Source organism: Apteryx mantelli, chromosome 5 (genome assembly GCF_036417845.1).
Source record: "Apteryx mantelli isolate bAptMan1 chromosome 5, bAptMan1.hap1, whole genome shotgun sequence".
Taxonomy (NCBI): Eukaryota; Metazoa; Chordata; class Aves; order Apterygiformes; family Apterygidae; genus Apteryx; species Apteryx mantelli.
This window is the reverse complement of record NC_089982.1, coordinates 28,102,634-28,130,205: the sequence shown is the minus strand read 5'-3', so window position 1 is coordinate 28,130,205 and position 27,572 is coordinate 28,102,634. Positions and strand designations below refer to the sequence as shown.

Here is a 27,572-nt window from a genome sequence, read left to right as displayed (position 1 = left end):
TCACTTTTGAATACACTGTATTATAGACACTTCCATTAGATCAAGTGAATGACCAAAGATAATTGATAAGCTATAGAAGCTTATCAAACAGATTTCTTATTTTGTTGTTGGAGCTAACAATTAATACGCAGTTTGTGATCTGCTGTTTAGATCCTTGATCCAAAAGGATTGTGCCAAATACCATGGCTTAAACAAGCACTCAATCAGTATTTGTTTCAAGTTTGCAACAAACATCATTTAAGCAACCTCAGAATTAAGTGTTCTATCAGCCAGGTTATATAAGCAGTTTCTGCTGTTTCTCCTCCTCAGCATAAGATGCGATCAAGATACAGACTTCATTCAAAATGAAATGAGCAGTAAGTAGTAATATGTGCAATAAGACATTTTCAAGGGAAACCTATGCAACAGTCCTTGTATATTCTACCACTTCATACTATTAGCATCATCCTATCATAAGCACAGTACATTATGTACAGCAATGTCCAATGAGACCATTCACCTAACTTCAGCAAATGGCAGAGCCATTATGCTAGTATTTTATAACTAAGATTAAATGTTAGTGGTATGGGGAACCTGAAAGAAAAGTTTAAGCTTGTATTATCAGTTTATATGAAAAAGACACCATACAATTCTCATGGTACATCAACAAGATGGACTAGTATGCCAACTAACCTCTATTTTAATATTTAAATTATAACAATACAATAACTAGAAAAGGTCAGTGCTTCAAGTGACAGTTTGCCACTTCAATTCCAATATTTTTCCAAAATAAAGATGCAATTAGATCTACACTTGAGCATCAGTAGTGCAATACAGTATCCTTTCCTGAATAAAGGAGCTGAGGTTTATCCACAATAAAAGCTTTAAATAAGGTAGATTGTTGTTGCCATTTATATATCAATTCTGTATGTTTGATATAAAATATATTGGGAAAGCTTGAACTGACTTATACAATCTACATTTGGCTAAAGCTCCACATAAGCAGCATCAGTGGAAATGAACAGAGATGTACTTAATATAAAACACTTTCAAAAAACTACTGCAACAACAAATGACAGAAAGTTGGCTAAGAATAACTGAACATTTGAGGTGTGTACTAGACAAAAAGAATGGACCCTGTGGTTACTTGCACTATTTTAATTAAGTGAAAGAAATGTAAGATTTAGTCCACTTCCATTTCTCCAGATGGTTTGGTCTGCTGGGAGTTATCCTTTGCTGGATCTGGTTTTGTTTCAGCACCGCTCTGTCCATTCACTGGTCCATTGTGTTCACCATTAGCTTTCGCCTGCCCATCGTTAGGAGGTTCTACCTTTGGTTTGGGCTTGTACACAATAGGATTACAGAAGCTATCCAATTCCTAGTTGTATTAGAAGTGAGAAAACAAGCAAGTTCATTTAGTGGCACAGTAATCACATAAAACTAGACTTTTTCAAATCTGCTTTGTGTTCATAATCACCTGTATTGTAATTCCCAAAGACTATGCTTCTTGATTCTAATCAAATCTAGACACTTAAAGAGGCTTCCGCTAGCTAAAAAGCTTTTGATTTGTTAAAAGCCTATGGTAACCAGTAACTGTAAACTGCTGTAACTCAGGGTATTAAAAGAGTTATTCAGAGGTACTGCTCTATTACTGCAGAGATAGTCAAGAGCTAGGACTGACTATCACTAGAAATGCCTTCCCTTTCCATGGCTCTCACAGCTGTTTAAGTCTCTGAAGGTATAATATCCTAGCTTAATACAAGGCCAAAAGCTTATTAATTTCAGGAAGAAAAACTATCAGAATGCTACATGTAAAATGATGCTTTTTTACCTTGGATTTCGCCAACATTTCTGCCACTTTGACGACTGGATCCTGAGTTAAACTTAGTTTATTCTGGGCATTCATTTTGCTGTTTAACCAATTCATAGCCTCACTAATGTATTTTTCAACTTTTTCCATCTCAGCAGGATCTAGGTGATCATATTTTTCATCCTATGGAGAGACATGTTTATAAAAAAATTAATTGGTATATGCTTCTCACCTAATTAAGAACTTCATGGACAGAGTAACACAGCTACAGTCCACTAGAAATAAGTGTTCTAACAAGTGAAGAATGACTGTAGAACACAACAGACATGGGGAATTATTTTTAGAAATATTTGAAGTTTTGATCTTAAGGGCACATCGCAAAAGCACAAGTTAATGTTGAAGTTGCAAAAAGGCATCTGAGACTTACTGTAGTTGAGTAATTCTAACATCAGTAGATATCTTGTAAATTATAGAAATAATGGCAACAGCCATCACTTGAAATATCCACGGCAATTTCTAGTGGTACCAGTTGGTGTAAAAAAGAACATGGCTATATGTTTAACTCATGTGTTTTGAGCAAGAAACCTTTTTGGCTAGCACTCCAAAACAATTTGAGAAGTTTGCAGGAGCTTAAGACCAACAGCCATTTTCAAACAGCTTGTTACTCCCATAGGATTTTTTAAACACATTAAAAAAGCCACAACCAGCCTCAAACACCCAAAATAGTTCCTCTCCTAAATGATTTGTTTCTACCTTATTTTTATATGCTTCTACTGCTTTCATAAGGAGCTGAATCTTCTTTCCCAGTTCATTTAAAGCTTTTGGTCTCTCTTCATGTTCCATGTATCTTTCCTGAATAGGCTGTCCAAATTTCTGCAAACACAAGCACAAAGATCTTGACAAAATACAAGTTTAGTTTAGACTAGTTCTAGGAACACACTGTAGCATCAGACCAAAGCCTGCCTTCTCCTCCTTTTCCTCACCCATTCCAGAGCTTAGTCTTTGTACTGTGCTTTAGTACAACAAGAAATAGCCCAGAAATTTAAATGCAGGAATAGCACTCTGCCTCTACTTGGCTTATTATTTTCCAGTTATCTTCAGAAAAAAAAAAAAAAAAAAAAAGGTCTAGGACACACAGCTGGAAGAGAAGCAAGACAATCTTAGAGTAGCTGATAGGAAATTTTTAGTTTTTTTTTTTTCCTTTCCCCTTCCTCCTGCTGGTATCCAGGTAAGAAGCCAGTTGCTAGGATCTGTAATGCTGTTCCATCAATCATCACTCCCCCAAAGGAAGCCTGATTTGAGACAAAAATAGAGCTCAAGAGCTAGAGATACATACTTAAAGATCATTACAAACTGAGCAGTCATTCATCAGAGCTCACATCTGCCCATGAGATTACTCAAAGGTTCTTGTTTTTGGTAGTTACTAATCAAACAAAATGAAAGCTACTGTTAAAGCACTCTTCAGCCTTTACCTTTAAGTATTAGGCCAAAAATTCAGTTTTATAACTGTAGAATACCACTGAAAGTTGGAATTAGGTTAAGTCTACAGACAACTGCTGTCAAAACATTTCAGCTATGTTATTTTTTTATAATGCTGAAACAGGAAAAATCAGAGCATAAGTTTTGAAGTGTAATTCTGAAGACCTGAGGGACGGGGGGGTGTAAAAAAAATAAGAAATCAAACCACTTGAGCCTCTATGAGAATGTAATAAGAATTATACAAAATTCCCATAGCAATTAGTTTTATTATTTGTAACTATTGAGAGTCTGCTTCACTTCTCAATTTGGGAGTTTTCAAATTAGAAGCAGAGTCAGGATTAAAACAGATTGTATTCTTAGTTCTAAATAATATGTTCATTGCATAACTGAAATGTATCCAGATACAACCTGGATGTTCATTCTTAGAAGTCAGTGGATTTACAAAACCTGCATGTGTGTATGTACGTACACATCCCTCATTAGAAGAGCTCTGCTTACTTCAACCAGTTCTTGAGAGCATGTGTGTATATATATATACACACGCACACACATATATATGTATACACACATACAGACACATACTTTTTTTTAAAATAGAAAATAACTTAAAGCCTTACTCTCAACTCCTGAAGCTTATCCATATACACTTGTTTTGGCTGGTCTTCTCCATCTTCATAAAGCCAGTTTTCTGTGTCTTCCAACATCAAGGTGAGCTTATTTGAATCCTATGAAGCAAGTCAGGAATATCTGTGTTCACAACAAGATAAATAAGACTGCCCCCACAAACACAGAAAACCCCCCCCCAACTCAAAAAAAGGGCTGTGGAATTCATCAGTTTAATACTGAATTCATAATGTGAAGGAAATCAGTGATTAATTAACTTTAAAAACAACATTTTACAGAATCATACAAGCAGCACTTCAGCCCTACTAATCTGATTTGCAAGTGAAGTTTATGGGAATTATATAACATCAGTATTAGTTTTATGAGAAAGGACTGCATCTTTTAATAAAATGCTTGCATGTTTTCTTTACATGCAAAGTTCTGCTGATCAGGAGCTCCTGTAGCATAGTTGGGGAGGGGGAAACAGACAGAAGTTTGGATAACAAAAATACATATGCTGAAGTTAAGCTTCTTTTAATTGGACTTTATCAGCTACATATAAAGTTTTGATCTTTAGTTATTTGGAAATACTGATCCTGTCTATCCTCTTTACTTATATAAGTAAAGAGATTGTTTTGAACCTGGGATGGAAAAAAAACAGCCTCACACCCTGGAGTTTATAATAGAAGGGTATCTGCACTACCTTGCTGGGTTGGTGCAGCATTCCAGGTAATCAAGAGAGCAGACCTTAAACAGCTGCTGCTGCCGGACACTTCTTGTTTCAAGAACTGGTTGCCTGCTACCAGCCAACTTTTTAAATGGCTGTTACAGAGAAACTACTGTAGGACAAGTGTTCTTTCAATACTGCTTTTGCAAAAGCTCAGTAAACACTTTCTCCACCACCTTCTGCTTGGACTTCAATAGCACATGAGGTTCAAAATGCTTTTAAAGCACAGAAAGAATCATATTTCCAAGTTAATGAAGTACAGAGGATAAAACACTCCACTTGTACTCATTTTCATTTTACTCCTACCCAGTGATGCCATTTAGGGGCTGATCAGTCCTGCTTTTTTACTCCCACCATAGGACAGTATTTCTTTATCTGAAATCCCTCCTTATAGAGCTCTGCATATTTGTCATAAATGCCTGGCTGAAGCATACCTAGTTTGAACTTCACCTCTGAAATGAGTCAATTTCACATTCTGAGGCAAGTCCAAGGAACTCCTGCAGCCTCCACATACCCCACACTCAAATCTTAAAATTCAAAGGAAGTTTTTCCAACAGTTGAAACACAGATATGTCTTACTTCTTCAGTGATGAATTTCTCAAAAACTCCACATAGCTTGTCTCTGAAGTCATACACATATTCTTCAACAGCATTCTTAGCATCATTTCTTTCTTTCTCAAGCTTGTCTTGCATCATCATCTTCCCCTATGGAGGAGGAAAACTTAGTTTAAGCTACAAGCATTTAAAGTGTCAAACTGAAGCATTATTATTTTGAAATTGTACCACAGAACTTCACAGAAGGCTGTTAATTCACTGTCAGCGATATTTGCACCTTTGTTTAACCTTTGTCTTCTCCACAGGAAGAACTGGGGGTGGGGGGAAGGAGTTTACATTTGGGAACTGGTTGGAAAGTGCTTCAAAGAAAATGGATCTGTTATCAATTGTGAATTGACCACCACAGATGGAGGACTAGAATTGAATACAAGTCTTGACTCTGGTTTGGAAGTCACTAGGAATTATTCTGCCCTAGGAAATATTTCCTGTTTTATTCTTCAGATTGTTTCCCAGAGATGAGCTTATGTTGGTAGAATCCTAACAGTGATGACCATGATACCTGGAAGGTTCGGAGAGGATCTTTTGAAGATGATCTGGGAATCAAGTATTTTCAGTGAAACAGAGTAAGTTAATTTCACCAAAACAAAAAAAAGATAATAAAAAGACATAACCCCAAGGGACTTCTAAATTGAGTAATAAGTTTATAGTTGCAAGTACTTTCAGACAGTTATTTACAGTGTCATTCATTTGAGCTGTCATCTGTTTACGCTACATACCTCGTTTTCTATATAGCAATTGATAAGATCTTGTCCCAGTTGTCTGTAGAGGCTAGCCTGTATAGGTAGGTCAATACTTTTGACTTTTGCTTTAGCCTTAGGCTGGTTTGGATGATCTTGCTTGTCTCCAGAAGCAGTCTATAAAAAGATTTACACTTGTTACAAGTTTTGAACAGCTGCAATATTATTATATTTATGTTCAGAAGGAGAGAAACTGCACTGATAAAACAGCTACAAATGAGTCAGATGTAAATGAAGCGCACAGTTATACTACTGCTATTCAGAATCACTATTACCTTAGTTTTGTACCCAGCTGGTGGAATTTCTTTATACATAACTTGAAAAGCTGTTAATAAAACTTGTTCAAGAGCTAAACGCACTTGCATGTTCCTTTCCATAGTGTTTCCAAAGTTTCCTTAAATTCCATCTTCACTATAAAACTGTATGTTAAATAAAGGAAACTTATTTCAAAATCTTAACCATGTACACATTGAAAATGAAAGCATTAAAGCAGGATTTCTAATATAGCTATTGCAGTATAGCTGTGGTCCTCCAAATATAGTCCCGTATATTGCAATTGGTAAGATTAACAGAAAGAATTTGAGAACACCAAGGGAAAAAGAGTTTAAGGGAAACAGCATTTCCTTATGAATACACAATACAAACTTTTGTTTCAGTTCCTGCGTTTTCGGTTTCCTCATCTGCTTGGCTCTGTTGTTCAGCCTGACTTTTCTGAATACCTTCATCTTGATCAACCTGCATTTTATCCTAGAAAAAGAGTTACACAACTGAATGCACAGCTTTGCCGTAATATTTTTATGACTGAAGTCAGCTATGACAGATCACATATTATATATGGACAATTCACTCTTAAAAGAGTTTTGATTACCATGTTTAGATCGCTATTTTGATACAGTATTACATTCAAATCCTTCTCAATTTAAATGGAGACTCTATTCTGCCTGTCCCCCTTGAAATAATTAGAATGTATCTTCTGTTCCCTATGGCAGAATTACACTAAGCCCAGTGAATACTCTCTCCAGTTTAGTTTAGAAATAAATACATCTAAAATGTATGTAAAGAACATTCTAGAAATACAACACTAACACAGGCAAAAACCAACAAGCTCTCTGTGGAACAGCCAGAACTGATCTCGTGTTGCTTCACTCAAGTTTAAGTTTGTCATCCAGTGCAGAAATAGTTTAATCCCCATAACTGTAACGTGCATCTGCATCATATGTCCATGAAAACTAGTTCTGTAGTAGGCTCTTATAGTACGTGACCAATTGTCTTCCCCTGCCACCCCAAATTAAGTGTGTTTTACTTAAACTTATCTGTAGTTTACCTACACCTTATTCTAAATTTGTGGGCCTTAGTGACATCACCATATTTATCAGAACTAGTCACTTGATTTAGTTTAAATAGTAGTTTGTTGTCTTTGCAAAAACCTTTCATAACAGAATATGGGACAGTCTCAAATTTTCAGGATAACTCCAGCAGACATCCAGATTAACCAGTGCATCAATAGTGAGCTATAGCTAAGGCTTAAAAAGTCAATGATTACTCCATTACAAGGAATTATGACTCCTGGATTCACACATTACATATGCACATGAAATAATTTACTGTTATTTCTGGGAAATAAGGAATTATGTATTTAAAGGGTTTTGTTCAAACTCCAGCACTGGCACATATGCTGCAGCTGTTGCAGGTTTGGTGTGTTAATTGATTCAGCAAGTCTTTAACCATGAAAGTTATAAGTAAGCTACTTTTGCCAAATTTAAGTTTTGTCATTTCAGGCTGGGGAGGAGAGAAAAATCCTTGTTTACCATTCTTACTGTTCACACAGAAAAGGCAACAGCTGGAAGGAAAAGTTTTTTCTACAAGAAAAAAAGCTAGAGGGGAAAAAAATATATATATATACAAACCACCAACCTCCTCCTCAGAGTCAAGGGCATCATCCTCAGTAATGAAAGGTAATTGCTGACAAGCACCATTGTAAAACAGAAGATTTATTAGGATGAACAGAAGTACTACAAATAAACAGAAAGGCTGAGGATGGAAGCAGTTACTCTTGTACTGATACTGAACAGCATGTACTACAACTAGGAGCCTCCACAAGCAGTAGTACTGATTAAAGAAAGTGTCAGCCATGTCACTTTCAACTGTTTCATTTGTATACAAGTATCAGATGCAAAAGACTTGTCCACAAAGAATAGCATTAAGTTTGGTATTTGAAGTACCAGTTCACCCTCAAGGTCCTTGAGGACAGTGGGATTTTTAAGGAACCTGCTTGTATCACATAATGCTAGTTGTACAACCACTTGTTCCAGCTCCTTTACTATATTCGACTAAAGCAGAAAAAGCTGCAAAGGACAAGCTTTAAGAGGTAATGAGAGGAAGTGTATTTATCTTTTCTTCTCCCAAGTAAAAACAGTGTTTTGCTTTCTGTCCAAAGTTACTCAGCAACAGAACACTCCCTCAGTGCCTTCAACAGCCTCTTAGGCTAGTCACTCTGCTGAGCACTTTGCAATCTCGGAGACAGCAGGAGTGGCAAGCAGTAACTTGCCTACTGCTTCATTTTCTGCTCTTTCTCTACACTTTCTTCTCTCCTGCCTGTGAGCAGCGAGGTACCTAAAATCCCAAGCTACAGAAGGGCACAAGCAAACAAGAAAGGCTGCTGAGGCCACCTTTGGGGTGCCTCTCCCAGCTGCAAACCACTCCCTGGTGCCCAGTCCTCAGCTCTGCAATGGAATTGCTGCACCTTGCGACTCAGCCACCCACTCTTAGGAGGTAACACACCATCAAGGGGGCTGACCCTCCTTGCTCCAAAATGGGAGAACTAATGGACAGAATACTGTGAGCCGACACCAAGGATCTATAGCATTTATGTAACTGCTGGCCAGTGTGCTCAGGAAATATAAAATGCTAAATTCTCAGTTTTAATGACAAAGTTGTTACACATTTGTTTCCAGCATTTCCCCCACTGTAGTCTTACAAGCGAGTTTGTAAGAATTAACAGTACTGTAGTACATAAGTGAAAGAGTGTTTATTAAGAACAAGTCTTCCCATGCATCATAAAGAAATACTATGCATTTTTTATTCAATGAAAATGTGGTTCTTGGGGGGGGGGGGGAATCTGTGAGAACCAACAAATCTCATTAAGTATGTTCCCACTGGGTTAAGACTGGCACAGAGACTGGTAAAGAATAATAAAGCAATTCTTCAGAATCTTTCAGTTTTTATACTTCTTTGCTCTTACAACCACACCATCAGTACTTTAATAATAAATATAGACATGAAGAAACGTGTTATGTAACTGAAGTAGCAATTCAAGGGTGGAGAAGTAGTAATTTTGAAAAGCTATACACTATGATTTAATCTCCAATTATTAGCTCTTTTCAGAATTACAAGGAGTGTAGATATTTACAAGTTTACATACCAGCTCATCATCTTTGCCTTGATTCTTACTTGATGATTCAGTGTCCATAGGTGTGTCACTGTGATCTCCATCTATGTTCTGCTTCTCTATTACTGAAGCATTAGCCACACTGAAAAGGCCATGGATGTTGACACGCACTTTAACCTTCACTTTGGAATTGTCACCATCGTGTTGGGGAACAACATTTTGAATAGTGAAACGCCCTTAAAATTTAAAAGATGGTTAAACTATAACTCAAAAAAAGGCAGAAAAAAGGATACTGTGTTTTATATCACTTTTTTTCCTCCTCCCCTAGAAGTGTGTTAATTTAAATAGCAGCTTCATGTAATTTAAGTTATCCCTATTGGGAAGCTTCCTACTTTGATATACACTGTACACTTAGTTGTCAGTTCTACAATGTAAGCTGAAACTAAAGAAAGCAAAACCCAGTTTCCCAATTATTACTGATTAATTTATACAGCTGCAGGATACTTTTGCTTTCTGTATTTCATAAAAAACAAAAACCAAAACACCACCCTATTATTAGGCTCTTACTCTTAGAACAGAAAAGCCCTACTACTTAACTGAGTTCTTTTTAAAAAAAAGTATGTATGTTGTCTGTATCCTACCTGAATATTCCTGTAGCATTCAAGCTAGCACCGGAAGAGTTTTAAAGATTAAGACAGAAGGCCTGGCAAACATCTGACAGAAGCGCATCAAGCTAACATTAGTTCTAGTGATACTGCTTCACAAAAAGCCTTGAGAACATAACTGCAAACTGCAGCTCTGTAGAATAAGACTATGCAAGTTTACACAGAACATGATCTAAACCTGTTACTTTAAGCTTTTCAATAGATATTAATAAAGGCTATACAGTAATGTTTTAGTGAGTTAGGCTGTACAGAGGGTACAAAGAAAGATTAAGGCCTATATCAACGATGGCTGTTTTAGCATCACATCTTTTATACTCAGCTACTGAGTGGCAGGCACACCCCCATAGTCCTACTGGTCCCACATGTAACACAGTGGTAAGTCCAGCAGCAGCTCTGCGTTCCCTGGAAGGTCTGAATTTGAACACTCATCTAAGAAACAAAACATGCAACACAGATGCACTGCACATTTTTGAAACTGAACAGTCTCTTTACCAGGGCTTCTGGAAGCAATGAGGCCAATACCCCATTTTGACACCAGTTGTAAATTTGAGTGAAAGTGATGCAGACTGTGCACATGTAAAGGAGAATGTTTTTTCCTAAACAAGACAGACATCTTAGATAGTTAAATAGGAAATACCCACGAAATTTTTATCAGCAACTAATACCTAGTAATTTTATGTAAAACCCTGAGGACTCTATTAATTGTAAGAAAGATGCTATTAGATACCAGTAAACTATTCATATTTAGCCTCTACTACAGATGCTTAAGTTCAGGAAATGCCCATCTTGTCTCTTTCTGTTACTCTCAGAACATGCAAGACAGATACCAGTCTGGACAGATAATTATCTGTGTTAACAGCTCCTTCGATCCAATTTCTCTGAAAATCCAAGTTGGCCTCCACATCAGATCCTGATCCATTTTAAAGATTGAAAGAACCACACAAGAGAGCACTAAACTCTTTGTACCTGCTTTCTTAAAGCATTCAGAAACAGCAAGACAGATACAGAATGAAAAAAGTAAGTTTTCTAGAAACTACCAGAAGATGACATTGATAAATAGAGATTGTGCCAAGCCTTTCTAAAAAGAACTTGGGCTTTTCTATGACCTAGGAAATACAGAGATTAAAAAAAACTTTTTAGCAGAGGTTTTATTTACCATTTCCCACAAACACACTGTTCATGAAAGTTAGGTCTGGATTTTTATTCATATGTTCTTACCTATTCTGGAATCAGGATAAGGCACTTCATGAGGATGGGTGTAGTAAGCTTCCAGATCAAAAGGCTCTTTCTTGTGAAAAGTAATTACTTTTGAGAATGGAGCAGCATGGTTCTTACTGAAGACTTCACATTCCCTGAAGTAGGAAAACATTGAATAAAGGTAAACTACTGAGCATAACATAATGGATAATCAAAATTGAGTTATGCTGATGATCATCAGCTATGTTAACAAGTAGCTAAATAATGTTTACCTAAAAAGTCAGCTTATGACAAGAGTTCCAGGTTGAAGATCTGTAGGTCTCAAAACTGGACCATACATTTTATGCCACACTTCTCAAAAATTAAGCAAGCCCACACTGAAGTATTTTAAATATACTCCCAATGACTAAGCAGTAATTGGAAATCAAAGAGGTATGATACAAAAGAAAATGGAAACTATTCAGGTGGATAAAGAGTTTGAAGGCATATACATACACACTTTTTACTAAACACCATACAGCTTACCCTGTTCCTTCTTCATAAGATGATTTCCATCTTAACGTTATTGAATAAGGAACAACATCTGTGATGGAAAATTCACGTACTTTAAAAGCTGGGGAAAGAATTGCACACTAGAAAAGAAAGACCAGAATTTTATTACATTCATGTAGTGAAATAAATAGTAAATATAATAAAGTGCAAAGAGGCTACAAATTAATACAGGTCACATGGAGGTCCTGCTTACCACAGAATTTTTAAACAGATTTCCTACTATTAGTAGAAAGCCAATCAAGTCATCTGAGCTGAATGACTTACCTAAATTAAGGTAACAGTAACAGATGCTACTTAGCTAGCAATTGTCAGTAAAAATATAAACAAAGCTTCCAAACCATTATACAGCAGTGTGGGTTATCAAGTTGAACAAGTCTCTACAAGTTCATCCTTCTATCATCACTCAGTACTAAGTTACCATTTCTTACGTGGTCACTGTGACCAAGTGTTCAGAAAAGCAAGTAAGACCTTACACCTTGGTTTCAGGTGTAGTACCTTTGGCTTTTGGTTAGTTGTATTTCAGCAGTACATCGTGTTAAACAAGTAATAGTGAAGCTTAATTTTAATAACCATACCTGCAAGGCACAGCCTCTTGCAACAGCTTCATCAGCATTTAGTGTGGTGCTGATTTCTTTACAGAAGAAGTTAGAGATTTGTTCCTTCACTGCTGGGATTCTAGTGGCCCCACCTACGATTTCTATACTGTAGATATCTTCACGCTGAAGTTCTAGAAAAGACAGTGCAGGATCTTAGGTTATCATCAAGATATCAAAAAGCCGTCTTTGGACAACCAAGAAAAGATCGAGACCCCTTATTATCTAGACACTGTGACAAGCAATGAATATAATCAATGGCCAACAAGATCTTTAAAAACAGATTTGTAATAACACATTCTACTCAATCTTTGTCCCTTCTGCAAGGCTATAAAGCTTTCTAACTGCATAATTCTGGAAATGCAGAAGCCAAACATCCAAACAGTGGTTACTTCATGACAGCTGTTCTTCAAAATGCATTGTCCATGTGCATCCCCTTTCTGGTGTGCATAAGCCTAAGTGTGTAAAATAGGGTTCTCTCAGGCAGCCCTGTACCACTGGACAACACCTCATCCCTCCCAAACAAGAATAAAATAAGCTCAGATGTACCTCATTATATGTTCAATTTAATTTTGCTGGACAATACAGAAAAAACAAAGCCTTAATTAAAAATGTATGATAAATATTACACTGTGCTTGCAGGTTAACTTTAATTCTTGATTCAGGATACGTGCATAAAGTGATCTCTAACAACTATCAGTCCTTGTGTGGTTTTGCTGTAGTAGTTACTGTTCAAGTTCTTTCTTCTTTCATTACTTATCTAGCCAACTGACATAAGGAGAATTTTTCCTTTTTGTTTAGCTGAAAAGGCTTGAAGTTAAGGATAAGCTTTTTCCTATCCTTGTGAAAGCCTAATTTTTTTCCTAATGTAATGTAAATAAGAGAAAAAGAAAAGTTATTTGCACATGCTTCAAGTAGCTTATTTCAAGTATCTATTGCCAAATTCTCAGGTCAGTGAGGACAGGTATGTATTACATATGGAACAAGTTGGCCAGACATTGCAAAATGTTAAGGCAAAGAATGATAGTTTTGCTATCACTGCTTAGGAGAAGAAATAAGCTTTCAGAGGGCCAATCTCTTCCATTACACAGGGTGAATGAGGGTCAATAAATCAGGCTTGCATAGTGATTTGTGCACTAAATGAGGCAGAAATGAGATCATGCATACATGACAAGCATATGAATGGAACTTACATTTAACTTTTCAGTACTTAGCTTTGCAATTCTAATAAATACAAAAATATATTAAAAGATAATCATTAAAGAGATCTAGCATAACTATATTGCCAGTTACTTTCTTGAGCCAAATGTAATACCTATATTAACTCCTACTTACTAGCTTGATCCATGGCTGCTCTTAGAGGAGGTTCCACTCTGGACAGAAGGGCAGCACACAACTGTTCAAACTGAGCTCTGCAGAAATGGGGAAAAAAGTCTCATATTACAAGCCAACTTAGAGACCACACTTCATTGCACTTCAGGGAAAGTAATGCACAGTACCTGTTCATCTTACTAGAGACATCAAGGTCATTCATGAAGCACTCAATATTGAGTGGAAGGTCAGAAGCATTTGCACTCATAAGCTTCTTCAGTTTTTCACATTCCTGATACAATCGCAGCAGTGCTCGGGGATTCTCTTTTACATTCAGTTTGTATTTTGTCCTGAATTCTTCAGAGAAGTAGTCCACCAAAGCCTCATCAAAATTCCTACCACCTAAGAAAGGGTCAAAGGTAGTAGCCAAGACCTACACAGAAGTGAAAGAACAGAGATTAAAAGTTATTAGACTTAATGTTTTAGATCTAGGGATAGCTTTCATATGGAGCATTGTTTTAAGAGTTAGCACCTTTAAAAAACAGGTTTGATATGGCAAAATTCTTTGCGATTTTCTCACCATTCTCTACTACTACACAGCCACCTGACAGAGCAACTTTACATAAATAAAAAGATAATGCTTCCCCCCCTCAAACTTTTAGTTCCTGATACCTCCCCCAAAGGAAAAAAAAAAAAAAAAAAAAACACACACACCCCCCTCACCTAACAAAGAACAACCCCCCAACAGTCCCCTCCAACACTTTAACCATGTTACTTCCTACCATGCTATGGCCCCTACACAATTTACTAGCTCACTAAAGCAGCAGCAGACTGAGATAATTATCTTGTCATGCTATTACTAGCTTTGTGTTGTAAGCAAAAAACAAAGAAAAAGTTTCACCTTCCATATGACTTTGTGACCATGTTTTGCTAGCAAAGACAGATTTACAAAAACATTCAGCCACCACTACCCAAACTTAAAAGATGACATTCTCAGAACTTGAAAGTGAAGATCATTCAGTTATATTTCACATATTTAGATTAAGATTTAGATTAAGACCTAATGCACAGCAGGAGGGAAAGAAAGTGCAGTTCAATAATTTCCCATTCTACTGAAGAGAAAAAAAGCCAGCTGCATGACTACAAAGATTGAGATTACCAGAAAATACACATATCTGTTTCAGTGAGGTAACAGGGCACAAACACCATGCATATGCTTAGCTGTCAAGCACTTTTCCAAACACTTTGGGATACTTCATTTCTGCACTTCATAGAAATTGTTTTGGCAATTTTGCCAAAAATAATCAGAAGATTTTGGTATACAGCATTTTCAAAGTATTTCCTACAGGCATTTACTTGTTTAAAAAAATCATTTCCCAGAACAATATTTTACATATCATTCAATAAAGTTTTAATGTATAGCTCAGAAAGTTACCTTTAGTTTTCCCTTGTTAAAAGCACAGATTGAAACCTGGTATGCAGAATGTCCCATATCTACAAAGACCACATTTCTTGGCTTCTCTTCCAAGGCCGGCAGATCTTGCTTGTATATTCCATAGGCTAGCGCAACTGAAAAAAGAATAGGGAAGTTACTGATGTAAATGAAGGCGAAGCTGTATGCAAGTGTGAAACATGATAAAAGCAATACAAAAAGAACCATGCTGCTTATTATGTTTATTCTTTCTAGACACTCTACTATTCTGCTCAAATAGAACATAAGAGTGCAGAGGGTCATGGGTTTTAAATTTGATTTTCATTTCTTACTGTTTGATTTACAATTTTGTATGATTGAATGTGAGGTAATTGAGTAATTAACATTTAAACATTCTGTATAACCTCTTTCCAACAGAAATCATGTGCTGCACTCAAGCTGTGCACCTCCAAAGTGCCAACATGATTAAGTAGCATTTTTGCTCCATCATCAGTTTAAATTTTTAGATCCAGTATTTATCAGATCATTTTTTAAGTTTGAGAATTATTGTTCATATATAAAGCGGCTCATCACAAGCAGAATTAACTTGCTGAAAACAGATTTTTCACTGTCCATAGAGAAAATGGACATCAAGTGAAAGTTTAACACTACTAAAGCTATCACCTCACATTTCAGCTCTGCTTGTAGCCAAGTTAACATTGCTCTTTGTGAAAAGGCTATCCCAATTATTATCGTTTTATTAATACGGATCAAGTCTTATGTCTACAACTCTCACCTTCAAATACCTTACTTTCAATATTTTGGTTTTGTCTCAGTCTTGCAAAATTCAAGTGTACTCAAGAGGTAAAGAAAAATGTTTATAGGGCTAGTTTAATATTGGTATTGAAATCTTAGATTCTTATAAAGTTGGTTGAGGCATTAGAAAAAGAGAATTTAAGTCAAGAAACACTTTGTTACTGGTTTAAACTGCTTCACTTCAGTTCCCATGAAGTGTAGCCTATTTTTATAGGCTACCCTAAAAGCAATTCACCACAGCCAGGAGGCAAACTCACAACCCCCTTTATAAACCATTGTTTTCAAACTTCCTAAAAAACTTTTCAGCAACAAAAAATTGCAATAAACAAATTACTTTACACAAATGACATTTATGCCAGTACTACAGCAACTGACAGATCTGCTACAAGTTTAAACACAGTCATGTTCCCACAAACTTATGCTCAATTTGATCTGGATATTTTGGAAAGCCATGCAGTTAAAGTCATTTCTAAATATGATCAGCAGGTCTGCTTTCAGAAGAAGCTCTGTAAAAATGCAATTTGTTTGCATTATACTCTGGATTATACCTTTTGGAATTCCCCTTAAATATATCTGACTTCAAGTAAGTACTAGCTTATGATTAACAAATATTTCACTAATACTCCCATGTGATTTATTTTTACTCCAGCACACCAATCTTCCAGTAAGCAAGAAATATGTTATGTTATTGTTTTATCAAACTGGGGAAAGTAAACATGTATTAATGGCTAATTGCAAATAAAATGAAAAAGCAGTATGACCGAGTTCATTTGGAAATGCACTGTAGAGCAAAAACATGGGGAATATCACACTTAAGAGACACCACTACAGACATATAATAAACGATGCATTTACTATCATCTTTCAGAAGGGAAAAAGCTGGTTAAAATCTGAAAATATTGTACAATAGTATTATTTAATACAACAACTGAGAATTTAGGTCAGGTGTATACCCCAGCTGGATTATCATTCAGAGATTCTCAAGCTAGCTCAGGCCTTCCCAGTATAGCTCCACACCACAGCACAGCGCTACCAGCTTCACTCCAGAAGCAGAGTAGCTAATGTGGCAGCACACTCAAGTTAACAAATGAACTCTCATCCTTTCATCCTGTCTAAAACTGAGAACATCACATCACTAGCAGAGTTACTTTGTTTCTAGTTCCCAAGATGGATTGGGCAGTACTACCTTGGGCAGCTTTTCCCAAGTTCCTGATTGCGCAACACTGGTATGTCATCAGCCTGACAGATTCAATAGCCTGAATTAGGGGAAAAAGACAACCCACCCACACATTTACATGTATGGCTGGTTATTTCTGTGCATGTAGCCCTTTTACCTGCAGTAGTTTCATTCATCAGCTTCAGACAATTTAATCCTGCAATCTGTGCAGCTGCCATTACAGACCTTCTCTCAGCATCAGTGAAGAAACTGGGTACCTGTTTACAAGAAATCATTATATAGGATATCGTAATATATGAACTTTAATTCAAAGAAACCAGATGTACCCATTAAACAATTCCTTCATATTTTAATACCACAAAAAACAGTTATAAGCTAGGCTCAGATTAATAAGGCAGTCTGAGTAAAACAGCTAGATAATTCATTTTAATGAATGTTTTAATTAAATTTCAAAGCAACAAAATTGTTAACTGAAGTCCAGACTCAAGTGTTTTAAATTGCATTTAAGCACCAAAAACCTTGTTCCTTAGATTCTTCTTTTGAGATCTTGATCTTAAAGTCATTACCAGACCAAACCATTCAGAAAAGTTTCTGAAAACATTTATATAGCATACTGTCAACATCTCTGCTAAAAATAAATTATCGTAAAAGTACTACTGCACTAAGTTATAGTTCAGGCTTAATTCTGTGGTGTTGGATTTGTGTTACAATTGAAGCTATACCATATGTTGTATCATTTTTAGTTATCACATGCACACTGCAAGCTGGCACTGCAGTATAACAATATTCAATTCCACCAAAAATAGCCAAAGCACAGTCAGAGCCCACTTAGAAACTGACTGCAAACAACTCTCACTTTATAAATATAAGTGAAGCTTAAAACCATAGAACTATATTCACAGTTTCTATATCATTAGCTATCATTATAGTGTATTACCAAGGATTCCTTGTTTGCATGGGAGGTATTTGTGTGTCTTTGTACACCATAACAAAGCAGGCAAAAGAGATCAAAGCAGATTTCTAACATACACAGCTTTCCGGTTCCCCCCTCTCTATTTGAGAGAGGGGGTACCCCAAATAGTTCATGCCCAAATAGTTCATGCCCAGAGTTCTCACCAGAACAAGAGCAGAAGTAAAGCAGGAAAAGGAAACGAAGCCCATACGAAAGGCAGGAATCTAAAATTTTGTATCAGGACCAAAACCTGGGCAAGGAGACTATCAAAGCAAGAAGCTCCAGGTTAAAACAAACTAACCATCAAAAAAACAAAAAAACCCCCATGCTTTCAAACAAATGTGGGCAGTTCAGATTTCTCAGAAATTGTTAGTATGACCCTCGGAGCCATGAAGCTTAGGCAACTCTGAATCTACACTAAAACCCAGCAGCATTCAACTTTATATAAAGGAATTTAACATACATTTGGGAAAGTTCTCTAGAAATGAGGACAATATGCTCACATATAGGCCAATTCCCATTTATAACAGGCTAGTCAGCCAGTCTGGATCAGTTTGACAAGCAAGTATTTTCTGTCCAAAAACACACTGATTTAATGAATTTTTCATTTTCTGACACATGATTATAGAAACACTATCAGTTGAAAAAAGTTGAATAAAGGCCTACTTTTTTGGCAAATTGGTTATAAATAGCTAGGTAGTTAAACAGCTGTGTATTGCAATGTAAATTTGCAGTTTTGCTTTTAGTAAGTGATTTCTATCTACTACTCATATCTCTTCCCACTGCACCATAGCATAAATTGTTAAGTTTAAAGTTATCTATAAACAGAACTGCAATAAATATATTACAACTTACTGAAATCACACAGTCTGCCACTGGCTTCTTCAAAGCACTCTCTGAAGTCTCTTTGAGCTTGGCCAGTAACATTCCTGTTATCTGCTCAATTGCAAATGGTCTCTCTTCATCTAGGTATCTCACCTGAAATAAAAAAATAGCAATTCTGTAATAAATCATCTCAGGTTAAGTTCTCTCAGCACCAATGGATGTAATTTTGCATGGACAAGCATTTACTCCTGGACCGGCGGGCAAGTGGGCTTTGCCACAGACTTCTAATGGAAGTTGAAAAGCTATCTAACCAAGAACTAATCTGAAGGCTATGGGTTTGGTTTTTCACCTTCCCCTCCCTCCAAGAGTCCCACAACAAATAAAAGATCCTTTCAGAGATATGTCATCTCTTCTCTAAGATGTGCTGCTTGGACTTTTTTTGTAGTTTTGATCAATGAGACCCAAGTTTAACACCAGACTGTTGACACAGATAACTCTCAATGTCAATTGATGCTATGGATTCATGCTACTTAAACAAATAGTAACAGTTTAATTTGGTTGAACATCCATTTGTAGGAAACCTTGACACTTCAGTTATTTCAAAGGATTATTCAAAATGCTACAGCATTTTTATTTTTTTTTAATTAAAAAAAATAAAAACATAATAGTTCACATGTTCTTCCTGATGCGAGCTAAAATCCAAGCTCTGGAACAAATGCAATGAACATTTATTTCCTTCAAGGGTCACTCAGGCACATAAGGTGGAGCGGGGGCAAACAAGACAACTCCAGCAGTTCTGTCCTGCCCAGGAAACACATCTGTATCTTTGAGCCTGTACTTGAGGTTACCTCACATGAGGTTACATGCCCTGAATTTCTGCCTGACTGGGGTCTCTCTAGCAATCCCGAACACGCCTGTGCAGGGAACCCCAGAGAGAAGAACAATGGCTATGTTCACACTGGCAGTTAATAAGGCACAATATGAGCATGTCTACAAAGTAAAAGGAATTCCCTTCATGTGCTCTAAAGCCCCTTGGCAAAGCAACCCAAAGCGCACTATGTAAGGATGATGGGATATTTACTTCAAAAGTGTACTCTGTATCCAATTAAAATGTTAATGGTAGATGCATACCGAGTCTGAAGTCAGGAAGTCTGAATTTTGAGAACAGCAGTTTCAAGCCATTTATTTTGGAAGCAAATTAAGAATAAATAACCTGTCCAGATTATATATTCAAAGCATTATCTGGTTTTCCTGAAACTTGGTGTCTGCATGCCCATAAGACCTAAAACTCAGCCAAGACTAATAGTCATGCACTATAATTAAATCTATTTGAAAGTAATCTGGTAATATAAGGTATAAACTACTATATTAAGTGTAGAAAGCTAATACAGTTGATAAGAAAGCTCAACTGACATCTCAAAGCAAAAAAGTCAGTACAATATTTGAGCACGTTACTGCAGGGAAAATAACGTTAATCATCTTTAGATAAAAACTTTATTATACAGTAATTTTTATTCAAGGCAAATGCAACCCAAACATAACCTTTTTTATGTTAGGGCCATTAACGTTTTGTAGCATATCTGTACAGGAGGCTTCACACAATACCTTTTTACATTGTCTTATTAGTAAAAGAATGTGTAAATACTGCAGATCAAGTTCTCTTGATCTTTTCAATCATTAATTATAATATTTTAATATAATATCATTATAATTCATTCACTTCTTTACGTTAGAAAGATAGCAAAATTATGCTAAGGAAGACTTTATGAAAAATAAAAGATGCACTATTGTACTGCTAAACTGACATTTCTTTTTAAAATGGACATGAACAGATTTAGAGATTTCTTAAGTAAGAAGCAACACAAAGCTCTTAAGTGCTAATCGTTACCACTAGAGATATTCTGCACAAAGCTCTAACTCACCTTTACTCCTACAGAGCCATTTGGCATCTTCTGAAGCTCATAAGGAAGTTTGGCCCTTTCAGCTTGTATGTAAGGATCTTCAAATGCTCTTCCATGCAGTTTTTTGAAGCCATGTAATGCATTTTTTACATTTGTGACAATCTGTGGAAAACACATCTCATTTTTAGTTGACCATGAGATGCATGGTATAGAAGACCATCCAGAAGCAAACTTGTTAAGTTTGGGCTTGATTCATTAACTGGGAGACTTACTTCAAACAATATACATTTATTGGAAAGCAAGGTGCAAGGGGGGGGCACTGCACACAGGAGAAAGGCTTTTTTTTTAATTTAGTCTCCATTATAAAATTCAAATTTACTTCCCTTTTTAATACCAGCAAGCATGTAGCTAATTTTCACTGCACCTTTTATTAAAGGGAGGTTTCTGATATAGTATGTGACATCTGATTATCATATTACACATTCATTGCTGCAGACAGCCATTGCAACAATGAAACTACTATTTATATTAACCTTAAATTAAACTTTTACAAATTTAAACCTTCCATTTCCTTTGAAGTTCAACTTTAATTCAGATTCCATCTGGAGATAAAAGTCTCCGCATAGCTATTCCCTAGTCAGTGTTTCACCTTAAGTATTTTAAGAACAGAAAGGATCAGAACAAGAAGATTCTAACAAACACAAACACAATATTTAAATTAATAAAAGTTACTCCAGTGTAATCAATTCCAGCATAAATTGAGTTTACTAGTCTAAATACCATGCTTAATAGCTGGAGGAAAGTATGACTGACAGGACACCACCTCATCAGGAAAGTTCAGGGGTTGAGCTCAGATAAGCAGTGTAAAGTTTCTCAGGAAGAAAATGATACAGCCTCTGCCAGATACTGAGCATTCATAGTACTACCAGTGGACTCCATTACCTTTGCATCCACTAGGCAAAGCAGCTAATTCAATTTCCAATTACTTACACACTGCTAAGGAGGAGGAAGTCCTCCTCTCAGCATGCTAACATGATGCATATATATGAAAAAGACAGCAAGACCTCAGCTACTTTGGCTTTCTAAACTCATATTGGTCATTATGAAGTCTTCTGCTCAGTCATTTTAAGTATTTTACTCCCAAAGCAGTTTGTTCTTTGTTTTCTTAGGTGGCAACTGAAATTACAGAGACTTATAAAGAAGTTTTACTTCTGTCTGAACTTATGAGTTAAGGCAGTAAATTACTAAGATGCATTCATTTCACTTTATGAACAATCAATATCTATATACTAGGCTTTCACTCTTTGACTTCTGTTTTAGCTGATCTAAAATGTAAGCACAGTATACTTCCCCCCCTCCCATTAAGATTTAAGCATGAACTCTACTATTGCTGTGACAAGTGAGCAAGAAAAAAGGTTTTTTTACTGGGGAAGAGACTAGATTTTTCAGTCACTCCCCACTTTTACTCTAAATGACAGAAAACAAGGCAGAAACAATGTTTCAACTTCAATACAGGGAACTGAAGCAGTGAGAGCCTTACTAATTAAGTTGTCTACTGTGTTTACTTCACAGTAGTAATTCCTCAACAACGGAGAAATACCAAATTCATTCATTACTATTCTTTCCACAGTTCAACATGAGAAGTCAGATAAGTAATAGGGTTTTTTTGATCCATTTACCTGGCTCTTTGCTGCATTCCCTATGGCCCGGGTCTTGGATCCTAAAGATATACATGCTCTTAAAAAAAAGAAAAGAAAAAAAAAAGAAATTCAGCTTCAAAGAACACAAAGTATTTCCATGGTACTTTTAGAAAGACAAAAAAATACAGTAGCAGAACATGGATGTGGTATTTAACAACTTTATTATATGAAGCACCAGAACTTGCAGTGGAATTCTAGTTCTTTTATTCTCTGCAGATTAGTTTAGAAACTGCTAGCAACCACAGTTTTCCTTATTACATTTAAGGTATTCTCTAGAAACTAACATATTCTACAGATCTTATCATGAAGGTAAGGGTCACAGCTCATAATTGAAAGAGCCTGCAACATTTACTATAAAAATCTGAATTTTGCCAGTCAGGCTTTCTTGACTTAAAGACCCTGAGGTTTGCTAGAGCTACATTCACACTGTAAGAGTCTAACAACAATAACCATAAGACAACCATTAAAAAAAAAATTCTAAGCCCAAGAGAGCCAAAGAGCTCAATAATACAAACTGCGTATCAAGAACTTCACAACTGAGGACTACCAGGCACACGTGGCAGGCAGTTGAAAGGGGGAGATGGTCTGGAACCGGCTTGCCAGGCTCCTGCGTACAAGATCCCTTGGGGCTTGCTTCTTCTCGCAGCCGTTCAGGTTACCCAACAAGCACCCTGCTCAGCCCCGGCACACGGCTGCCCAAGGTCCACAGCTACATCTGGCCACCTTGCTGCTGCATTCAGCAGCCTCTCCACCAGCCTACTCATGAGCAGCAAGGGCACTAATTGCTGGCCATTTTTCAAGGAGCAACAAAACCTACAAGACATATATGCAACAACTCCAATGACAGAGCTCTACCTACAGCCTCAGTGTTAACTGTTCTGGCAGCGATTCAAGTAAAAACACAGCAACTAGAAAAATTTCTTCTTCCACTAATGAAACACACACATTTATTACTTCTCACTTTAATGCATGTTTTCTAACCAGCATATCATCTAACCAGTGTATTTCCAAATACTGTCAATGAAGCGCCCCCCCCCCCCCCCCGGAAATTACTATTGCCACCTTTGTTTTTAATAGATGTGAAATGGAACCGGTTCCCTAAAAAGGAACTGATCTGCCTGAAATCATTCAGTAGTAATAACAACTATGATCCAGATTTCATAAGGTTAAAATTGAATTGTTTAGTGAAAGCATAAAGGTCAGTATAGTAGCCTGCTTCCTGCCTCCTCTCCATCTTCATTACAAAGGCAGCACTGTGTGTAATTTGATAGTATTATCTAGCACCCTGTTCTGCTATAAAGACCGTACTAAACATGTGGAACCTTCCCTGGATTTAACTTCTGCAAGTAGAAAATGCATTGCACTACAATTTTAAACGAGTAGTTCAGCTTTTACAAACAGTACACATTTTGTACTTACATGGTTTAATATTACCACTCCTAATTATTCTGGCATTTTCTTTAGTTATTACAAAGAAAAAAAGCAAATTAGAAAGGTTGCAAATAGCTTACAAAGGCACTTATTTTATGGATAATGAGATTACAATTTGTTAATGCTATTATACCAGGCTTTTTCTGGACTCAGACATCAACACTTTCAAATACACCTATAACACAGCATGAAACATCAAGTCTCAGCCCATGAGAAAGTTCTTGCCATCATTTTCTTATGTTACTGAGGTCCCAGCACAAGGTTCCCCCTTGGCTGGAGAGTCAAAAACCAAGATGTGCTCTCTTAGGCTCTAAACTTTGCAATTGTGGTTCCTAAAGGGCTGTCGTGGGTACATCTGCCATGAGGAGACACATCAGGTGGGACAACAGACCTTTCTCCACTCACCCCCAGCTTGCTTTCAAGTGACACTTTGAACAGCACAGAGACTTTTCTAATAACAACAACTCCCTCCACCAGGAGAACATTTCAATCCTTTCCATACATCATTTTGGAAAAGATGCTACCTCATTATTTTAATTACAGTTTGTAATTACGCTAATTGCTTGTAGTTTGAAAAAAAAAATAGTTATAAAAAAATTATGAGCCATCAACAATCAACATTTTTTTCCCCCCACAAAACCATGTTAATGAGATACAGCAATTGAAAGGGTCATTTGCCCAGGGTCACTGGAAATGCTTGCAACAGACTGGCTGGAGCTCCTAACTCAGAAAAACTGAAGTGTCGGTTAACATCTAAAGAGATATTAAAGACCAAAAGACTTAAGAACTATCTAAAGTTGTGCTGAAACAGATGGCTTCATAGCAGAACTTTTTTCCTTTCTTTCTACCAAACTTGTACTAAAGCTTCAAAAATAACACACACACTATACAAATGCTAGCAATCCCATGCCCTAGATCACAGGATGTAGGTTGCAGAAAATATGAATAAAGGATCACTGTCAAAATGCTAACCCAGGGGCTTACACCTGAATGTTTTAAGAACCAGGACACCAAACTCATGATTTAAAGAGTGTTCTATTAACACGTGATAATAAACTATCTTCCAGAAGTCTACACTGCTTTATTTGTAGCACAGAAGTATACTTACACCAACGCTGTACTGTGCGCAGCAGTATTGCACAGACATCTGAATCAGCTCCAAAACCAGAAGTCGGCTATGATAATTAGCCTTGCCCAGGAAGAGCAATTAGCCCTGTACAACACAGCCAGGAGTATCCTATCCTTAGGACCTAACCCAGTACCCTTACACATCTTAATAACGCACTGGGCATCTAAGTGTACTAGCTTGTTCAGAGCTAGTTCGGATATTTTTACACTGTACTATACAACACACACAACTCAAGTTCTAGAGCAGACATAACTCTTAGACCATCACCCAAATCCTATTCTAAATAAGGCTTAGTAACCCATAACAGTATTCAAACCATAACATTTTATTTACTTTTTTGGTTTATTTCAAGACAATAGAACTTTTAAAAGTTACTAATGTTTTTCTATACTATATTTTGGAGAAAGAGGAAAAAAGCCAAGAGAAGTGTCACCTGAAGTGAGGTATCCAATGCCTTTAAGTATTTGCTCACTCAAGGTGCTGTCCTGCTAACTGTGCTTTAACTTTCTTTCATAATCGTTTTGTAAATTTATTGAAAGCAATTACTCATGTATGTTAATATGAGGGATATTAAACACACAGAAACCTACCCAAAGCATACCCACAAAGAACACACTCCAGGAATAGCTAGGAATTGGAAGCACTCTACATCATAAAGGGGAAGGAAACTGCAGCTGTCTGAAGACTCTTTGGGCAACCGTTTCGGAAGGTTCTTTGCACAGAGTTTTAATGTCTCAGAATTTCAGTTCTCGTAAAACATGCACCAGTGTAACATCTTCCTGAAAGTTCTGACTGCGAGAGGAGATGCTAGTCTATTTTTTCTAAGCAGTGCCAAGTGTTTTAAGAGTATTTTCATTCATACAGACAATATGCATTTTAGCGCACAACTCCAAACTCTTTTAAAACTTTATAAAGCACTACTAGATGTACGTTTCTCCAAGACTGAAATGGTAGTAATGCTAAAGTTACTATGGCCTCACATAGCAGAAACAAGTTTCTATTGTCAGCTATGAACTCCTTTCATAAAGGAAAGGACCATTCAAAACTCGAGTTTTATGAATATTATATGAATTCCTGATTTTTCCTTAAAAATTATGCACAGATAGGGCTCTCAAAAATCCCAGACGTATCCCATAGAAACAGAAAAGAAAAATCTCCACCTACTCTTGCGCATCCCATCATCACGGACATAGCCCATTGCCCCCCTTCCTCCCCCTGCCAGAAACCTCGGTATTGCACAGCCAACAGATGCAGCAGGGTGCAAGTAAGAACAGGTTTAGGGAGAGGGAACTCATCGCGCCACTTCCCTGTTTCCCAGGTGAATCAACGTCCTCCTCTTCCTCCTCCCCAGTCTCACCCCCGCTCCATTGTAAAGTTGTTAGTGGAATCGCTTCTAGCACTACCAACCACACCAGTATAAACTGGGGAAACACATGCACTTAAACCGAGGTCCTCGCTACACAGGAGTGAAGCGCTACACGGGCAGCAACAAACTCCTTTGTGCCTCGGGAGCCGCGCGGGTCACCCGGCACGGCGCGGTATTTCAAGGACACGGAAGAGTCACAAGTTGGGGGGGGTGGGGGGAAGGAGGAGTGTTTCTCGGGGAACCTCCTGCCCCAAACGGCACCTCCTCTCGTTACCGAGGAAGGGGCTTTCGCCCGGCCCCACGCGGCCCCGGCAGGATCCTGCGGCCTCGCTCCCTGCCGGGACCGGGTGCCGGCAGCCGGCAGCGCGCCGCCGCGGAGAGAGCCGCGCAGCAAGCGGCGCCGGGGCGCCGGAGCGGCGTGCGGGGCGTCCGCGGCCGGGCCGGGCAGGGCGAGGCGTCGCGGGGGGCCCAGGCGGCTGCGCCCGCCCCGCAGCGCCGGGCCCCGCTCCGCGCCGCCCCGGGCACCCGGTGCGCCCGGCCGGGCACCGGGGCGGGGGGGGGATCGCCGGCGCGGCGGGAGGGGCAGGAGCGGCGGCGGGGCGAGGGGGGCCCGGGAGCGGCCCGGCGCCGGCACTCACGGGGTGCAGCGGTCGCTGTACTCGTTGGCGATGGTCTCGATGCCGCCGCTCCGCGCGACGCCGATGTAGCAGTTAAGGAAGCCGAGGTCGATGCCCACCACGGACATGGCTGCGCCTGGTGCCTCCCGCTCCCCGCCGGCCTGCGACTACAACGGCAGCGGCGACCGTCTCGGCTGCTGGGACCCGGCTCCTCACCCGTCTCTCCCCCACTGCGGAGCAGCAGCCACCAACCGGCAGTTACTCCGCTCTGCGCAGGCGCGCTGTGACGCCCGGCGGGGAATCCGCGAGGCCCCGGCTACGGCTTCGGCACTTTCCGGCGGGGCTCGGGCTGCGCCGGCCGAGGGCAACGGGCGTTCGAGAAGGATCTGGAAAGGGAGGCAGCGGGCATTATCTAGAGCGACACCCCGCGCCGCGACGTCAGCACTGCGGCGGCCACGCCCCCCGCCCCCTTAAAGGGGCCGCCGCCCGGAGCACAGGCCTGCTCGTACAAATATTTATATATATTTTTTTTAACCCCTCTCCTGCTTCTGGAGGGGAGTTAACTGCCAGCCTGCAGGGCTGGGGAGAAAA

General features: G+C 38.3%; 1 protein-coding gene across 1 annotated transcript; it reads right to left on the bottom strand.

The window, feature by feature from the left end:
* Positions 1 to 27,356, bottom strand: HSPA4L (heat shock protein family A (Hsp70) member 4 like). The gene is made up of 19 exons (XM_013951726.2): positions 27,003 to 27,356; positions 22,418 to 22,475; positions 20,760 to 20,900; positions 18,868 to 18,990; positions 17,218 to 17,317; positions 15,092 to 15,225; positions 13,845 to 14,089; positions 13,681 to 13,757; positions 12,328 to 12,479; positions 11,726 to 11,832; positions 11,222 to 11,355; positions 9,372 to 9,574; positions 6,596 to 6,697; positions 5,930 to 6,067; positions 5,178 to 5,303; positions 3,886 to 3,993; positions 2,543 to 2,662; positions 1,811 to 1,972; positions 1 to 1,357 (listed from the first exon to the last, which is right to left on the bottom strand). The coding sequence occupies exons 1-19, from the start codon at positions 27,107 to 27,109 to the stop codon at positions 1,163 to 1,165; spliced, it is 2,532 nt and encodes an 843-aa protein (XP_013807180.2). The 5' UTR covers positions 27,110 to 27,356; the 3' UTR covers positions 1 to 1,162.
* Between the last annotated feature and the right edge of the window lie 216 nt (positions 27,357 to 27,572).

What these genes read in the sequence shown, in the direction of transcription:
- HSPA4L (XM_013951726.2), bottom strand. Translation starts at nt 27,109, where the DNA reads ATGTCCGTGGTGGGCATCGACCTCGGCTTCCTTAACTGCTACATCGGC. An exon ending in AGAAATTCATCACTGAAGAA is followed by an intron (nt 3,994 to 5,177) that starts GTAAGACATATC and finishes CTTGCTTCATAG; the next exon opens with GATTCAAATAAGCTCACCTT. An exon ending in AAATGTTGGCGAAATCCAAG is followed by an intron (nt 1,358 to 1,810) that starts GTAAAAAAGCAT and finishes TAATACAACTAG; the next exon opens with GAATTGGATAGCTTCTGTAA.